Raw genomic sequence first — 15,429 nt, 5'->3', positions numbered from 1 at the left:
TTGACAATGTTCCTGACCTGTTAACTGGAATTTGATTACCATGGGCTTGGCTTGTAGGAAATGTTTTGTTTAATGATAAAGTCTACTGTATCATAGAAATTACATTGCACTTTTTCATTTCAAGAAGACTTCCAGAGACTTGCCCTCTCTCAGTAGAGAAAACAAGTGTGGTTGCTTAGACAGAGAATGTAAACTGAAAATGTTCCATAAGGCCCCATGTTGATGTCCAGATAAGAGACCTGCATCGGTAAAATATTCCCCAGTTCTTGACCAGCTTGTCAAGCAGAAGAGCAAATAGAGCTCACGCCGCTTATTATGCCTCAGTTGAGTTCTCTTTCTCATTGAACTCGTGAATATCTCCCAATAATACGTGCAATTGGACTGGTTGGAAGCTTAGCTCCTAAGAGGGTCAAGTTCACCATTAAATCAGCCAATCTTGTTAAGAACCTGACCTACCATAGTGTAAGCAAGTTATCCCCACAAAACCCGATTTGCAGATAGAAAGCCTTCCATGAAGCAGAAACTGGTTGCATTGCGGGTACAGCAGTACCTTCACCTGAAAGTTCTAAGCCTCCCATCTCCTTAGTGCAACCGACAGTAGCTAATTTGCCGAGTTGGTCAATGCAGGAGAGTACAACCTATTTCAAATCATGTATCATTTGTGTCAGTGGTTTTGTAGTGCCATAAATTAGGTCTCTGAGTACAACTGGTGAAGTAATAATAATAATTGTTCCTCAAAGGACAAATCTTCATCATGGCCCAGGACGGGACGATCCCACCCATCGTATTGGGGTTTCTCTGATACAGTGCCCTGCTACTCCGTGTCATGTTGCTTATGTTCCCATTTTACTGGTAAATCACAGGGATCCTGCATCAGTTTCCTTGCTAACTACAAGTCAAGCTCATGTTTGCAAATGTCTTTGATTTTCTTTTTTTTTTTTTTTTAAGTTAGAAGTGGCTCTTTGTAAAGACCACAGGAATAGGAAATAGCTGGGAAATCCAAAGAGGCTCAGGGTGAGGGAGGGGAGGGGGCTGGGAGGGTGGGAAGAAGAGAAGAAGGAGGAGGAGGAGGGTCCCAGTGGTGCTAACGCCAGCTCCTTTTACTGGTGTTGATTCCTGTTGTCTTTGCAAGAGATTTTTAAAAACATAAAATCTACCGTTTTAACCAAATCATTATTTTATAATTAATGTTTATGATTTGCCAGTTTAGTACATCTCTATCTATAACTTATCATTAAAGTACTTGAATGATATCATTTTTTAAATTACAAATGGCCCCCAACGGGCTTTGCCATTTTATGCTTAAAATGTAGTGCAGCGTGTGCTGCACCTTAAGTACGTCTGCAAGAGGAATGAACTGTCCCGTGTGTATTGTCTTGTGAACATGGACAATACAGCATGCCAGCCGTTCAGTTGTAAGTCCTGGCGAGGGCCCGGGGCCTTTGGTGACACGTCTGCTCTCATCCCCTTCCAGAAGCGGAGGAGCTCTACCAGAAGAGAGTGCTCACCGTCACCGGCATCTGCATCGCGCTGCTCGTGGTCGGCATCATGTGTGTGGTGGCCTACTGCAAAACCAAGTAAACGTCCCCTTCACCTCCTGTCTCCCTAGCGGCACAGACAGCCTGGCCGGCAAGGGCTGGGCAGAAACCCGCTCCGCAGCCTGGTCTTGAAAAACCGGGTCAGGCGCCACAGAGGGATTGTCTCCTTATTTTTTTTTCTCCTGAATAATCCATTTTGAGGACCTTTCCTAATCACATACATTAGGAAGCTTTGCCTATTTGTGTGAAAGTGTTCAGAAGACTTCTGATAATTGACCACAGTCCCACGACCGAAGAAAGGGTGGGAGGGAAGGGTTGCGCAGGGACACACGCCGGTGTCTGTGGATAAGAAGCGCGTCATCTCACTGCTGAGGACACATCCAACCGTACTCAGCCTTAGGGGATAAAGGGAGCATTAGGTGGTGTTTGAAATGCAGGGGTTTTTTTAAAACATGATCGTGATTCATTTTCAATTCCATCTAATTAGGTTACTGGTTCCAATGCTCCCAAAGTGAGAGATGTACAAAAGGAATCTCACAGGAGGAGAATCAAGCAAAACTTGCTTTGAAAATAAAAGAGAAACATGAAAACAGATCTGTGTTCGCTTTGTTGGTCCTTTAAGCTGGGTTCATGTTAACAAATACAATTACTGTTTGACATGAATTCTTTTCATTTTTCTTTCATACATAGAACTACTTCAAGGCTGAAATAATGTTATTAACAGTTTGGTTTTATTTTGTCACTTCATCATATAAAATCTTGAGCCAAAATTAGTCATGGGACTAATATTACGATCCAAGTTGAGGAACAAAGACAATATGCTCTTATGGCATAAAAGTAAGAGCATGGATGGCATTTTCTTAATGTCCCAGGATTTATTTAGTATGTTGCCAGAATTGAGCAAGTGATAGAGATAAATAAGCCTTCACGGAATCCACCTTATGAGTCTTCTTATATTCAGTCTGAATATGTGAATATTCATTCCCTAGATACAGAAAAAAGTGGTAATAGGGTAGGATCATATTATAATTGTGCCAAAATCTACCGGCAAAATAAGTACATATCTTCACTCACGTACAGTTCTATACATACACACACTATGTGTGATGCACAGATTCAACACTAACTGCATTTTCTTGAAAGACACACAGACAGGCAAAACTATAAATGAAATCAACCTTGTCAGTTGCATAGCATGAATTGTTACCTAAGACAAATGACCATCCCTAACACTTAGGCAAAGATGGATTGATTAGGAAAGTTGGGGTATTAGCCACTTCTCAACTTGACTTGTCTTCTTATTTTTTCTTATCTCTCGGCAGTCCAGTTCAATTTCTGTAAGAATCCCATGCAGCTTCTTAAATCTACTTGCTAAGAATAGGTGATTCCCCTCCTGAGATGAAGTGGCACTCCCTCCCTCCTCCTCCCTCCCGACCAATCCACTGCCTTGAGTTGTGTGTTGGTAGAAGAAAGAATTGACTGTACTGAAAAATGTAAATAATAGAAGAAATAAATGCTCCTTTTTTCCTATCCAGGAAGCAACGGAAAAAGCTTCATGACCGGCTTCGGCAGAGTCTTCGCTCTGAACGAAACAACATGGTGAACATAGCCAACGGGCCCCATCACCCCAATCCACCCCCCGAGAACGTGCAGCTGGTGAATGTATGTTGACTCTGGCCAGTGGAAAAGCTCAGCATCTCTCCTCTGTTCAGGCACCTTGAAGTTTATTTTCTAAAGCTCTTAGGCTCTTAGCTGCCGCCATTAATCACCAGGGCTTCCAGGAATCCAAGGTTTCGCCAAGAGAAAATAACGGGAACATTTTTTTAAGTGGATTTGGTGACTGTAAAACCAGCACATTTCCTCTTTTTTTTTTTTTAAAGGATTTTTCTTATTTATTTATTTATTTATTTATTTTTGGCTGTGTTGGGTCTTCGGTTCGTGCGAGGGCTTTCTCCAGTTGCGGCAAGCGGGGGCCACTCCTCATCGCGGTGCGGGGACCGCTCTTCATCGCGGTGCGCGGGCCTTTCTCTATCGCGGCCCCTCCCGTCACGGGGCACAGGCTCCAGACGCGCAGGCTCAGCAATTGTGGCTCACGGGCCCAGCTGCTCCGTGGCATGTGGGATCTTCCCAGACCAGGGCTCGAACCCGTGTCCCCTGCATTAGCAGGCAGATTCTCAACCACTGCGCCACCAGGGAAGCCCCCACATTTCCTCTTATAAAGTGTTCATTAAGGGATCGGAATAATCATGTTGGGTTTGTTCTGTAGGGAAACCATAACCAGAAGAAAGAACAGGAAAAAAAAAAAAAAAAAGAAAAATAATAAAATGCATGATACAAGAATCAGAAGGAAATGTTTTATTTTTTTTATACTTTGGAAATGAAGGCTGCTTCAGTCTATAACTGATTAGCCCTGATAACTGAACTAAAGGCTCTAGAGTCATTTATTTTTTTATTAGACTCATTTGTCCGGTGCCTGATGATTTACTGATTCTGATTAACAAAGGGAGACATTAGGGCATGAAAAGGTCAAGGCCATTACCAAACTTGCTTCTCAGTAGCCAAACTAGAAGAATTTAATACTTTCCAACTCTTTCTACATGATGCCAAACCGTCCAGAGGAAATATATCCTTCATCATTCGAAGATATATTTTTTAAATTTATGGAACATTCAGCTTTTAAATATAATGAAGTCATCAAATATTAGATTCTGAGAGTCTTTACATAGCTTTTTTTACAGATAAGGGCCAGGGCAGAGCTGGACTCAGCTTTCCTGGCTTCTGGAGTTTTACTCTTCCTACTCCACCATCATTCTTCTTGTTTTCTTCATTCCCCTCTAATGTTTGGCTTTTTATAGGCAAAGCTGGAAGATTATATTGCAGTACCATTTTCTATCCTATAGTCGAAGATGGGTTTTGTGTGGAGCAAATATATCAAAGACCCAAGTTCAGGGTTGCTGGAGGTTCAACCACCAGCAAGTCTTGTAGGAAAGACCTACAGGAGACTGTTAGGTGCTGATAAATTAACATATTTGCTGCTTTCCTCCCCCTACCAGTATGTTCATTGGAATGTTCTGCACAGTTGCTAATTCATTCACTACTGACACACCTATAATCTGTCACTTTATATAATACATAGGAGGCAGAATGACTGCCTGGATTCCAGTTATGGCTCAAGATATGCTACTGTGAGCTTTAACTTTTCTAAACCCTGTTTCTTCATCATAAAAATAATACCTACTTCAAAAAGTTCTTGCGGGCATTAAAAAGATAATCCATATAAAATACTTAGCCCAGTGACATCTAGTGAGTGTTGTATAATTTTTAAACACTATTTTCATTAGATTCACTGAGCTTACATTGCCTTCCAAGGAGCAAGAGTCATTTGGTACACAGAATAAAAATAGATCGTTACATATGACAATGCCATCTTTTCCTTAAAGCAAAGATCCACATGGAATAAACTTTCCATGGTTAAGAGAACCAGCTATAATTTCAAGCATAATTCAAGTTGCATTTTTTTTTTTTTGGTTTCCATGAATATATCAGGTTCTTTTAGAGCCCATAATCCATCAGATTATAAACTGCCCTATTTCATCTAAGACTATTCCTCTCCGTGTCTTTACCTGTTATTTAACTCAATTTGGTGTAAATACTAACAGTGTTTAAAAGACAATTTAAAGATGTCCCTCTCTCACTAATAAAAGGCTGTAATAGCTACTGTGATTTGGTGGTGAAAATAAAGTAGAATCTACTTACACTAAATATAAGGCCCTCTATTACATGGTTTGTCAAGGTGTGTAACTTTGACAACTGTTGTTAAGTCTTTCAAATCTCTCAGTAGCCCTGTTAGTCTTACCACTGACAACTTAAAAATTTCAACGATATCATTAGGGCACCAATGGGCACTGAGAAATTAAAAGAGAAAGGTAGATTCAAAACAGTCTTTTTTCATTCTTCTAGTGACTTGAAATTTGAAACAAGACAAACCATCTCTGTTCTTTTGTTTCACTCAAATATCTGTTCGTCGTTTTTGATTTGCAACAACTATTACAAAAATAAGTATTGGGCAGACTTTTGTATTGAATTCCAGTCATGTTATCAATTGGAAATGAAAGAGGAGAAATAGGCCTGTTTCTGATAAAATGTAGTTGTGATTGTAGGACCTACATCGCATGCGTATCCAAAGAGCAATCCATCAACTCCATTTACCTAATTTAAAGACCACAGTAGCTGGGATAGGTTTTGTCATCTGGCCACTGGAAAAATAGAATTTATTATGAAGCATGTGTATCAGAAGAAGAGATTTTTCTGTGTGTGTGCATGTGACATTGTTAGCATTTTGACTTCCCTAAATCTTCAAGTTGTGTCTCTTTGTTTATCCAGCAATACGTATCTAAAAATGTCATCTCCAGCGAGCATATTGTCGAGAGAGAGGCGGAGACGTCTTTTTCCACCAGTCATTACACTTCCACAGTTCATCACTCCACTACTGTCACCCAGACTCCCAGTCACAGGTATGAGAATAAAAAAAACGCATGGCATTTCTCTAAGAATGAATCTTTACACATTGTCTTTTGCTCTCACTGCCTACAAAAGGGACAGGAGGTACTAATGAGGCAGTGAGGTACAGTAGAATGTATGGCTTGGGACAAAAACAGACTTTGGACATCAAACTGGCTCTGCCACTTAATTGCTGTTTGAATTTGAGCCTCAATTTTTCCGTTACCAGAATAAGGGGAAATAATACCTTATAGGATCGTTGCTCCTTATTTTAGAGATCGTCTTTTCTCATGCCTGACCATTCACAGAATTACTACACTGGGAATAGTTTGTCTTAGACGCCATATAATACTTAGAAGTTGACTTCTTCCAGTGGTTGGATTGCCCTGGGATATGCACATGAGAACTGGCTAAATAGCTGAACCCTAAACTCTCAAATGCTCTGGTGATATCCAAATGCATGTTACCAAGGGCAGCACTAGACTTCCAAATGGAGCCCATAAGACAAGTGTTTCCTTAATCTAAGACACTCAAGAACAGAGAAACTCTAAGAATACTTAGTACAAAATGGCATTTGGTAAATGTGTGTTGAATGGATGAACACATGAAAGAAGTGTATCCTTGCAAAGCCAGTCTAAATCAAGATTCTGTCTGTAGCAAGCATCTTTATAAACAATTCTATTCTGAGACAAGTAATATCGTAGTGAACTAATGATGCACCAGTCATTCGCAAGACTTTTCAGATCACTTCCTTTCATTTCCATGTGTGCCTATAATTAAAAATCTCTCTCTCTCGTTGCCTCTCACATTTCCTCTGTAGCTGGAGCAACGGACACACTGAAAGCATCATTTCAGAAAGCCACTCTGTCATCGTGATGTCATCCGTAGAAAACAGTAGGCACAGCAGCCCTACTGGGGGCCCAAGAGGACGTCTTAATGGCTTGGGAGGCCCTCGCGAGTGTAACAGCTTCCTGAGGCATGCCAGAGAAACCCCTGACTCCTACCGAGATTCTCCTCATAGTGAAAGGTAAAACCGAAGGGCAAAGCTACTAGAGAGGAGAGAGCGCCCCAGTAAGAGAATCCCCGTGAGCACCTGCGGTCCCACCTAAGGAACCCACTCTAATGAGAATAAGGGGCAGCAGTTGCCTGGTCTAGGAGTGCTCCTAGTTGATGAAGCCATCTTTGGGTTTGACTGAACTCACTGCTTCCGAGCTTCTCGCATCCTCCCCGTGGCTGACAGGCAACAGACTCCTAAAGAGCTGGAATGATTCGATGTGGAAGGGGCAGCAAACTTGGAGTTCCTAGCTCTGACCTTAGGCTCAGACCCTCAGGGCGGGGGTGCAGGGGTGGGCGGGGAGAAATGTCTCAGTTTCCTCAGTTGTAACTTGAGAGCAGAATGCTGGCCTCAGTGATTGATCAGGACCCTTCTAGAATTCGAAGTGGCCAGTTATCCAAACTCTGCTCGAGCTGGCCTCCTGGTCTCACGTGCTAACTCTTTCTTACCTTCCAGCCTCACTTAAATCAAATCAAGGGCTGTGTCATTGCTGACGGTTGTAGGGACGGCTTGCATCCCTCCAGATAGTATCCCTTTATGGCGTTCCAACAAGGGATGACTCAATAAATCTCTCGTATGCTGCGCCTCGCCGTCTTCGCAGGAGGTTTTCAAGGCAGATGTTGCCTTTGACGTGGCCCTTAATCCAGAATGTGTTGGCTTTCTTCTGGGGCTATAGGGTTGAGTCGGGGGGCAGTCACAACAAAGGTAAAATAAAGATCAGAGCGAAGTAAGCTGAAAGAGATGCTTAATAAGAATACTGAATTCACAGATTCTCCTGATCCATTTTCACCTAAACTGGGGGAGAAAGTTATACCCAACCAGCATTCCTAGCCCATCAGTAAGCTGTTACTTATTTGTTTTCAAATCCAGCGGGGTTTTGTCTGTTGGTTTGTTGGTTTGTTGACTGTGTTGTCTTCTCAGTCTAATCTCTGACCACTTGCTAAAAGGTTTACATCATGCCGAAGCGATACTTACTTGGTTTTCATGGGTGGAGATAATCTTGATACACCCTTCCACTCATGCACTGGGAAGTACTTACCTCAAAGGAGACTGGTTTGGAGCCTGCAGGTCATGTAGAGCCTGCTGATTACTTTTTTCAAAAGCCTTTACCCCCAAATGGTATTTCAGAGTTTTATGGAATTAGTGGTTGCTCTGTAACTCATCTATGAAAAAGTAGACATGGTCCAAAACTGGTTTAAAACATTAGTCTTAAATTCATGTAATTATATCTTTATGTATTAAGTCTGTCCTAATTCAGTCCTTTTAGAAACCTGAAAAAGAGTTTAGGGATAAATTCTGTCTTCATCACTACATGTGATATTTGTCTTTAAAGGTTGACATTTCCCTGCTTCCTTTCATACCCCAGATATTATCTAGGACTGCAAAATATACCTGAACCTAGGCATCATGGAGAGAAAAGATGAGTCACTTTTATGGGTTGATTGGATTTGAATTAGCATTTCTCAGAGCGCTTAATTTAAGTATCCCCGAAACAAAAAGTCTGGAGACTTGATCCCCAAATATTTCCATCTCTAGACACCTTCCCATTTTAGACACAGCCAGATCTCACTTCCATATGACTCAGAATCATGGCTGATAAGCACAAGAGTTAATAGGTTTCTTGTTTCTGTTAGCTAGAGTTCAGAAGATGGTGTCCTGTGTCATCACAGGTCATGTCAAATTAGACTCTGCAAATGCCAATGTGCAGAAAAGAGTTCTTTAGTGCTATGCATTGGTGACATTTTTATCCAAGCTGAGAAATGTGACTCTAAATAAGCCACATCTTTCTCAGTGCCACGTCAGGTCTTCTTGTTCTGGGGGAAGAAAGCACGATATGGTAAAAACAATGCACTCGATGTCTTGACAACTAGATTCACTGAGCATTATCAGACGTAACTTGACAGAAGGCGACACGGTACAGCCAAGTCTTGACCAGTCACAAAAGATAAGCCAGAGACGCATACAGCGATGGGTTTTGGAAGAGAGGTAGACCTGAGATCGGACATAAGTATGAAGCCAAAAATAAGTTACCTTTGAATGTCATGGTCACTGGGATGGAGAGTTGCAAATTGAATGTTAAGAAGTAACATTTCATGGAAAAGTTAAAGAAGCACACAAATGTGTTACACTGTTATCAGGAATAAATCTAAGTTACTATGCTCTTTTTTTTTCATAAGACATAACCTTATAGCTGAGCTAAGGAGAAACAAGGCCCACAGATCCAAATGCATGCAGATCCAGCTTTCCGAAACTCATCTTAGAGCTTCTTCCATTCCCCATTTGGGCTTCATTCTCTAAGACCCCTTGGCCTTTGGGAAGGTATAGTATTTAAGTAATACTTCTTTCCCTTCCAAATCCCTGAGCCTTGGTCCTTATAAACTGAGAGGTTTCCAGGACCCGGCGCCCTCTTGTCTTAACTCACGTGCTTTTATTAAAATTCATGATGAGATCGAAAACCTCAAACGCTTTGATGAGCTAGGCAATTTAGCTGATCTTTGCATGCACTCCTGTGAAGAGACTCTTGGCTACTTAATTTGAGATTCCAAGGGTGCTGAATGTCCTAGTGTAAAAACCGAGAAGTGTACGATGAATAGAAATTCTCTGAGGATGCTATCTGATGATAATATTGTGAACTGTGCCCCCTGACCCCCCCCACCCCCACCCCTGCTCTACGGCTCTCATTCCAACACACTTATGCGGGGTATTCTGTGCTCACACAGGTTTGTATCAGCAATGACCACCCCGGCTCGTATGTCACCTGTAGATTTCCACACGCCAAGCTCCCCCAAATCGCCCCCTTCGGAAATGTCTCCACCCGTGTCCAGCACGACGGTGTCCATGCCCTCCATGGCAGTCAGTCCCTTCGTGGAAGAAGAGAGACCCCTGCTTCTTGTGACACCACCATGGCTGCGGGAGAAGGATGACCGCCACACTCAGCAATTCAACTCCTTCCACTGCAACCCCGCGCACGAGAGCAACAGCCCGCCCCCTAGCCCCTTGAGGATAGTGGAGGACGAGGAGTACGAAACGACCCAGGAGTATGAACTGGCTCAAGAGCCGGTTAAGAAACTCACCAACAGCCGGCGGGCCAAAAGAACCAAGCCCAATGGTCACATTGCCCACAGGTTGGAAACGGACAGTAACACAAGCGCTGAGAGCAGTAACTCAGAGAGTGAAACAGAGGATGAAAAAGTAGGAGAAGATACACCTTTCCTGGGCGTACAGAACCCCCTGGCAGCCGATCTTGAGGCAGCGCCTGCCTTCCACCTGGCTGACAGCAGGACTAACCCAGCAGGCCGCTTCTCTCCGCAGGAAGAATTGCAGGCCAGGCTGTCCGGTGTAATCGCTAACCAAGACCCTATTGCTGTATAAAACCGAAATAAACCCATAGATTTCACCTGTAAAACTTTATTTTATATAATAAAGTATTCCACCTTAAATTAAACAATTTATTTTATTTTAGCAGTTCTGCAAATAGAAAACAGGAAAAAAAAATCTTTTATAAATTAAATATATGTATGTACAAATGTGTTATGTGCCACATGTAGCAATTTTTTACAGTATTTCCAAACGAGAAAGATATCAATGGTGCCTTTATGTTATGTTATGTCGAGAGCAAGTTTTGTACTGTTCCTGTGATTGCTTTTTCACAGTATTTCAGCAAACCCTCTCCCACCCCTGCATATTCCGTTTTTGCTGGCTTCTTGTGCATTGCATTATGATGTTGACTGGATGTATGATTTACAGGATTTGCAACTATCCCTCTGTTTGCTTCAAGTAGTACTCAATCAGTACGTCTTACACATCCATCCAAATACTCCCCTTCTGTAGGAAATGTTCTTTTGCTTTCAGTATATGAAATGAGTTGTGTCTACTACTCTGCCAGCCAAAGGTTTGCTTCACTGGGCTCTGAGACAATAGTAGATCCAGCAGCATGCTACTATTAATTACAGCAGGAAACTGCATTAAGTCATGTTAAATATTAGGAAGAAAGTAATATTGTGATTTTTTTTCAAAAACTGTATGATTCATCAGAAGACAGCTTGCTTGACAAAAGGAGCTACCATTTACTTTATTTGGATTGATTTTTTTTTTCTCGACCAAAAAAAAGCAAGTTTTCGGGATAGCAAAGAAAATGGGTTCTGGCTACCGATCAGGGTAAAATCCAACCCCTAAGTCGAGGACTCGGTTTCCCTTTCTCTCTCTGGGGGAATGATACAGCGGCTCATCTAGCTGGAGAGCAAACCATGGCTGAAAAAGGTGCAATCGTTCCTGACTTGTGTTTTTCACTGATTTTGGAGCTAGTGACCGGTTGTGTCTTCTTGGCTCAAGGACAGACATGTTATGGTACAAAAACCCCAGCTTCAACAGCGCACTCAGCAATTTGTCTGAAATACTTCTAGAGTGAAATGCGCCTGCTGTATGGTGACGTCATCGTAGGGAAATTCTTCTTAGATTGTCTAGAGGAGTGAATATATAGAAGACACGGGGGACAGCAGCTGTGTGACTTGGTTAGTAATTTTTAAGTTTTTTTGACCATTCCTTTGTCCTCATTATTTTTCTCTTGTTTTTCAATGTTGCCTTGATTAAGTCATAACTATGCATGAACATTTTTGTCAGGAATGGCCAGTGTGCATGTGATTTGTGATTAGTAAGAACCTCCTACGAGTGATGATTCATCAGGAAATGGCAATAGTCTTGGAAAGATTGCACCTTTCCTTGCAGAAATGACTCCCATCTGTGTGCTAACCTCTCTGTTTACAGCTGTATCACCCATTTTCCCCCTTTCTTACTTTTTGCTTTACTGTCACAAAAACAGGAGTAAGATGGGTCTACACTTTGCACGTTCACTCGGGATTGCCAATCCAAGGAAAGCCTATAGGTAGAAACATTTGAAATAACTGCTAATCCAGGAAAATAAGAGAATTAAAAAAAAAAAAATCGCAGCCCCATTTCTGTCAAATTGGGCTGGAGCTTTACTTAGGTTCCAAGTGGCCTCCTAGGAGCCATGGAACAAAATGGGGAACAGGTTAGCAGGGGGCTCAAAATACCAGACATGAAGTTCAAAATACCAAACATGAAGTCTTCTTGTTTGCAGGTGAACTGAATCTATTTCTTCACCAAATCTCTACGTTAAAATTAAAGGGAAGAAGTGACATGCAAGGAGGTCTTAGAAGAAAAATGCAGGCTGAGCATGAGTCATGTCGTTAAGCTCCTAAGTGCTTCTACAATCCACAGAGACACCTGTCTACAGGTCCTTGAAGTTACTCTTAGTATTTGGTATCCCAAGCATCCTTCATGGTTCCATGCCACTTCCTCTGTGCTCAGCAATGTCCTCATGTGCTTCTTCACCTCTCCTAAGGAGCCCCTGACAACTCTCCAGGTTGCACTGATTTCCCAATTCTGTAGAATCAGTAAGCTCATGGCAGCGGAGAGAAAGCAGTCAACGTGAAGAGGTTCTCTAAATTACTCTAATATTGCATTTGAAGACCTTGACTCATTCTTAGACTATTTCAATAAAAAAAAATTCCTACTGTAATTAAAACTCTAAAATTTCTGTTTCAAATTCTTCAGGCATTGGAGTCCCATTCTGGAGAATTTCAGGAATAAATAAAATCTTCTGTTGAGAGCAATGAACAACATTTTCCTCAGTATGAAAAATCGCTGTAAATTTTCAGGTTGCAAAAATAGACGAAAATTGAGAGGAAATTTTCTTTCCAACTTGGTTCTGGTCACTCACCGAGGTGGCATATCAGTTGGGACAGGCTTTCTGTCCATAGAACGAGAGGTTCCCTTGATAGGAAAGGTCAGCTGACTCCTCGGGGCTACCTGCCGTGGCCCCCAGATTTGGGTTCACAGGGGCATCTCCAGGATGTTTAAATGCCACCATCCCTGTTTATAAACTCAGGAGTGCAGTGGCAATCCAAAGGAGTGTGAACCTACGTTCCCTGCATACGGGAAACTTTCGTGGGTCTTCAGGTAGCAGAAATTGCCCAGAAGTTTCACGGTGACTTTGTTTCCTGGGTCTGAAATCATATCCCGCTGAGGAATATGGAGTGGAGCATAGTATATGAAAAACTCCTTTTTCTCGCTCCAGATTCCTTTACTATCCTACTCTCCCTCCTTGCCTGGTAGGACTTTTGTTTTTGAGAGTACCTGGACAGTCTTGTGCTTTCTACAAAATGGCACTCTGCCTGGGTATTTATGAATGTGTCCCAAAGAGCAACATGCCGTATCTTCCTTATTTAAGTGTGACTGTCTTGATATAGTTAGAGTTTATCCAGGGTCATTTGCTCAGTAACATGTTTTTTTTTTTTTTTTTTTTTTTTGGCCTGGCGTTGAAAGGTGCACGGCTCACATTGGTGAAAATAAGGAAGACCTAGTTTTATCTTTTAGTCCTGGCTGCTTCCTACCAGCCACAAAGAAAGATTTCTATCTACAAAGACCCATGAAACACTGCAGAGAGATGCAGTCAAAAGGAAATGGCCACATATCACAAGTTCTGTTATATATTCTTTTGTAAATACACATTGTACATTACTTGGATGTTTCCCTAAATCATTTACTGTCTTTATGAGTTCATGTCAGTTTTTTTTTTAGTCTCTCAACTTACTATGTAACATTGTAAATAACATAATGTCCTTTATTATTTATATTTAAACATCTAACATAGAGTTGTTTTCATATAAGTTTAAGATAAATGTCAAAAATATATGTTTTTTTGGTTTTTCTTTGCTTTAAAATTATGTATCTTTTCCTTTTCTTTTTGTTTTTAAAGAATAATTTATTGTTCAGGAGAAAGAATGTATATGTAATTGAAACTATTTGAAGAATGCACATTTGAAGGCCGTGAGGTACTGATAAACTAAAGAATTTATTATCCAACATACTAAGCAATAAGTAATTGTGATTTATTTTAAAAGTTTTGTTCATTTTCCATGGAAGACAATACTGCAATAAAAATGCTACTCTGTGGAGATCTGGGAGTGTGGGTCAACAGACAAATTGTCCAGTCTGTTGGACCAGCACCTTGCCTTTTACTGTGACGGTTTTGCTAATTTAGGACTGTGTTTGATGGATCCATGATCATCTTGTCTGTCCGTTGCTTTTGCCCCCCTGCCTATTCTTGAATCATCTTCTGCCTGTCGAGTCTGCCTACTACTGTGTACCTTGTTGAAGGCGTCACAACCAAGCAATATGACACACTCTTTCCCCCAGTTCCCCTGGCCCCTACACACAAGAACATATCAGAGAGGATATCGTGATCGACTGGATCCCGATTGTTACCATGTTCTGTACAGACAGCAAGTAACTTCTTCAGACTCATGGCAATGTCAGTGTGGAAACCCATTCAGTCATGAAAGGGAAACTTGTTACCGTGGTCCAGAGAATCTGGTGGCCACCATGGCCTAAAGGCAGCCAGTCAGAACCAGGCCCTGCTAAGCTCTCCTAGAGCTTTAGTAGACGTATTTTCTCCATCAGGTCCATGATTTATCGATTCACAGTTTTAAGAGAAAATAAGGCTTCATTGGGTTCTTTCCTCCTCATTCTATCAGTAAATCAAACTCAATGTCCATTCTACTGCTCAGGGAAGGGCCTATGCATGAGAAATTTCCCACATTCTAAGACTTGGTCATAGAAATGAGGGTATTCCTTTTCTTCTTGAAATTAGTCTAAACAAAACAGAAGCCATATTTTAGCAAATAGATACTTGCATGGGTGGTACTTTTTGTATATTTCAAGCCTCTTCCTCGTTACTCCAAACAGGATCAGGACTTCTGAAGTGTAGGGAGTCGAGGTCAGCAATCCTTTGAGATGACCATCGGCTTCCTTCAGAGTTTGAGGGTACCCTGAGTCTTCCCACCTCCAAATCTGTGTGCAATTCCTATTACCTAGTGATAGATCCATTAGCATCAATTCCAAAGCAATCTGCATGTCTAGGAGATTCAAAGAGGGGACTTTGTGCTAGTTTTTTCTGTTTGTATAACCAAATTTCCAAAACTATTCAGAATCCTTAGATTTGTATCAATGTTGATTTACACACAAACACACACACACATACAAATTCTTCACACACTATCCTGAAGTCATGACATTCACTCACCTGTCCAATCCACCCAACCAGCCATTCAGCAAATCGAGGAGTGCACAGAATATTTAAAAATTAAAGATGAAGACACTTCCCTGTGTCTTCAACTTACAGCTGAGGCTTTGTCCATCCCCCGAACTGAAAACCACAAGCAGCTGTCTCAGTAATTTCGGTTAAAATCGAGTCCGTAAGACATACTGATATTGAAGGTAGAACCATGTGGGGTAGAGGGTGGTGTGGAGAGGAGC

General features: G+C 41.6%; 1 protein-coding gene across 12 annotated transcripts in view; it reads left to right on the top strand.

The window, feature by feature from the left end:
• The window catches only part of NRG1 (neuregulin 1), a 1,026,134-nt gene extending 1,012,078 nt beyond the window's left edge, over positions 1–14,056 (top strand). For 4 of the 12 annotated variants that reach the window (XM_057537377.1, XM_057537376.1, XM_057537374.1 and 1 more), the window contains 6 exons: positions 1,475–1,577; positions 3,074–3,200; positions 5,922–6,052; positions 6,859–7,065; positions 9,270–9,411; positions 9,813–9,934. In XM_057537377.1, the coding sequence (XP_057393360.1) occupies positions 1,475–1,577; positions 3,074–3,200; positions 5,922–6,052; positions 6,859–7,065; positions 9,270–9,390 (689 nt within the window). In that variant the 3' untranslated portion in view covers positions 9,391–9,411; positions 9,813–9,934. Of the gene's footprint in view, positions 1–1,474; positions 1,578–3,073; positions 3,201–5,921; positions 6,053–6,858; positions 7,066–9,269; positions 9,412–9,812 lie in introns of all 12 variants that reach the window. The other 8 variants (XM_057537372.1, XM_057537371.1, XM_057537368.1 and 5 more) reach the window with 7 other exon arrangements.
• The last annotated feature ends 1,373 nt before the right edge of the window (positions 14,057–15,429 follow it).

The sequence above is a fragment of the Balaenoptera acutorostrata genome, chromosome 21, assembly GCF_949987535.1.
Source record: "Balaenoptera acutorostrata chromosome 21, mBalAcu1.1, whole genome shotgun sequence".
NCBI classification, from domain to species: Eukaryota; Metazoa; Chordata; class Mammalia; order Artiodactyla; family Balaenopteridae; genus Balaenoptera; species Balaenoptera acutorostrata.
Note: the sequence above shows the minus strand (reverse complement) of the source record. Positions and strands in the feature narration are given on the sequence as shown.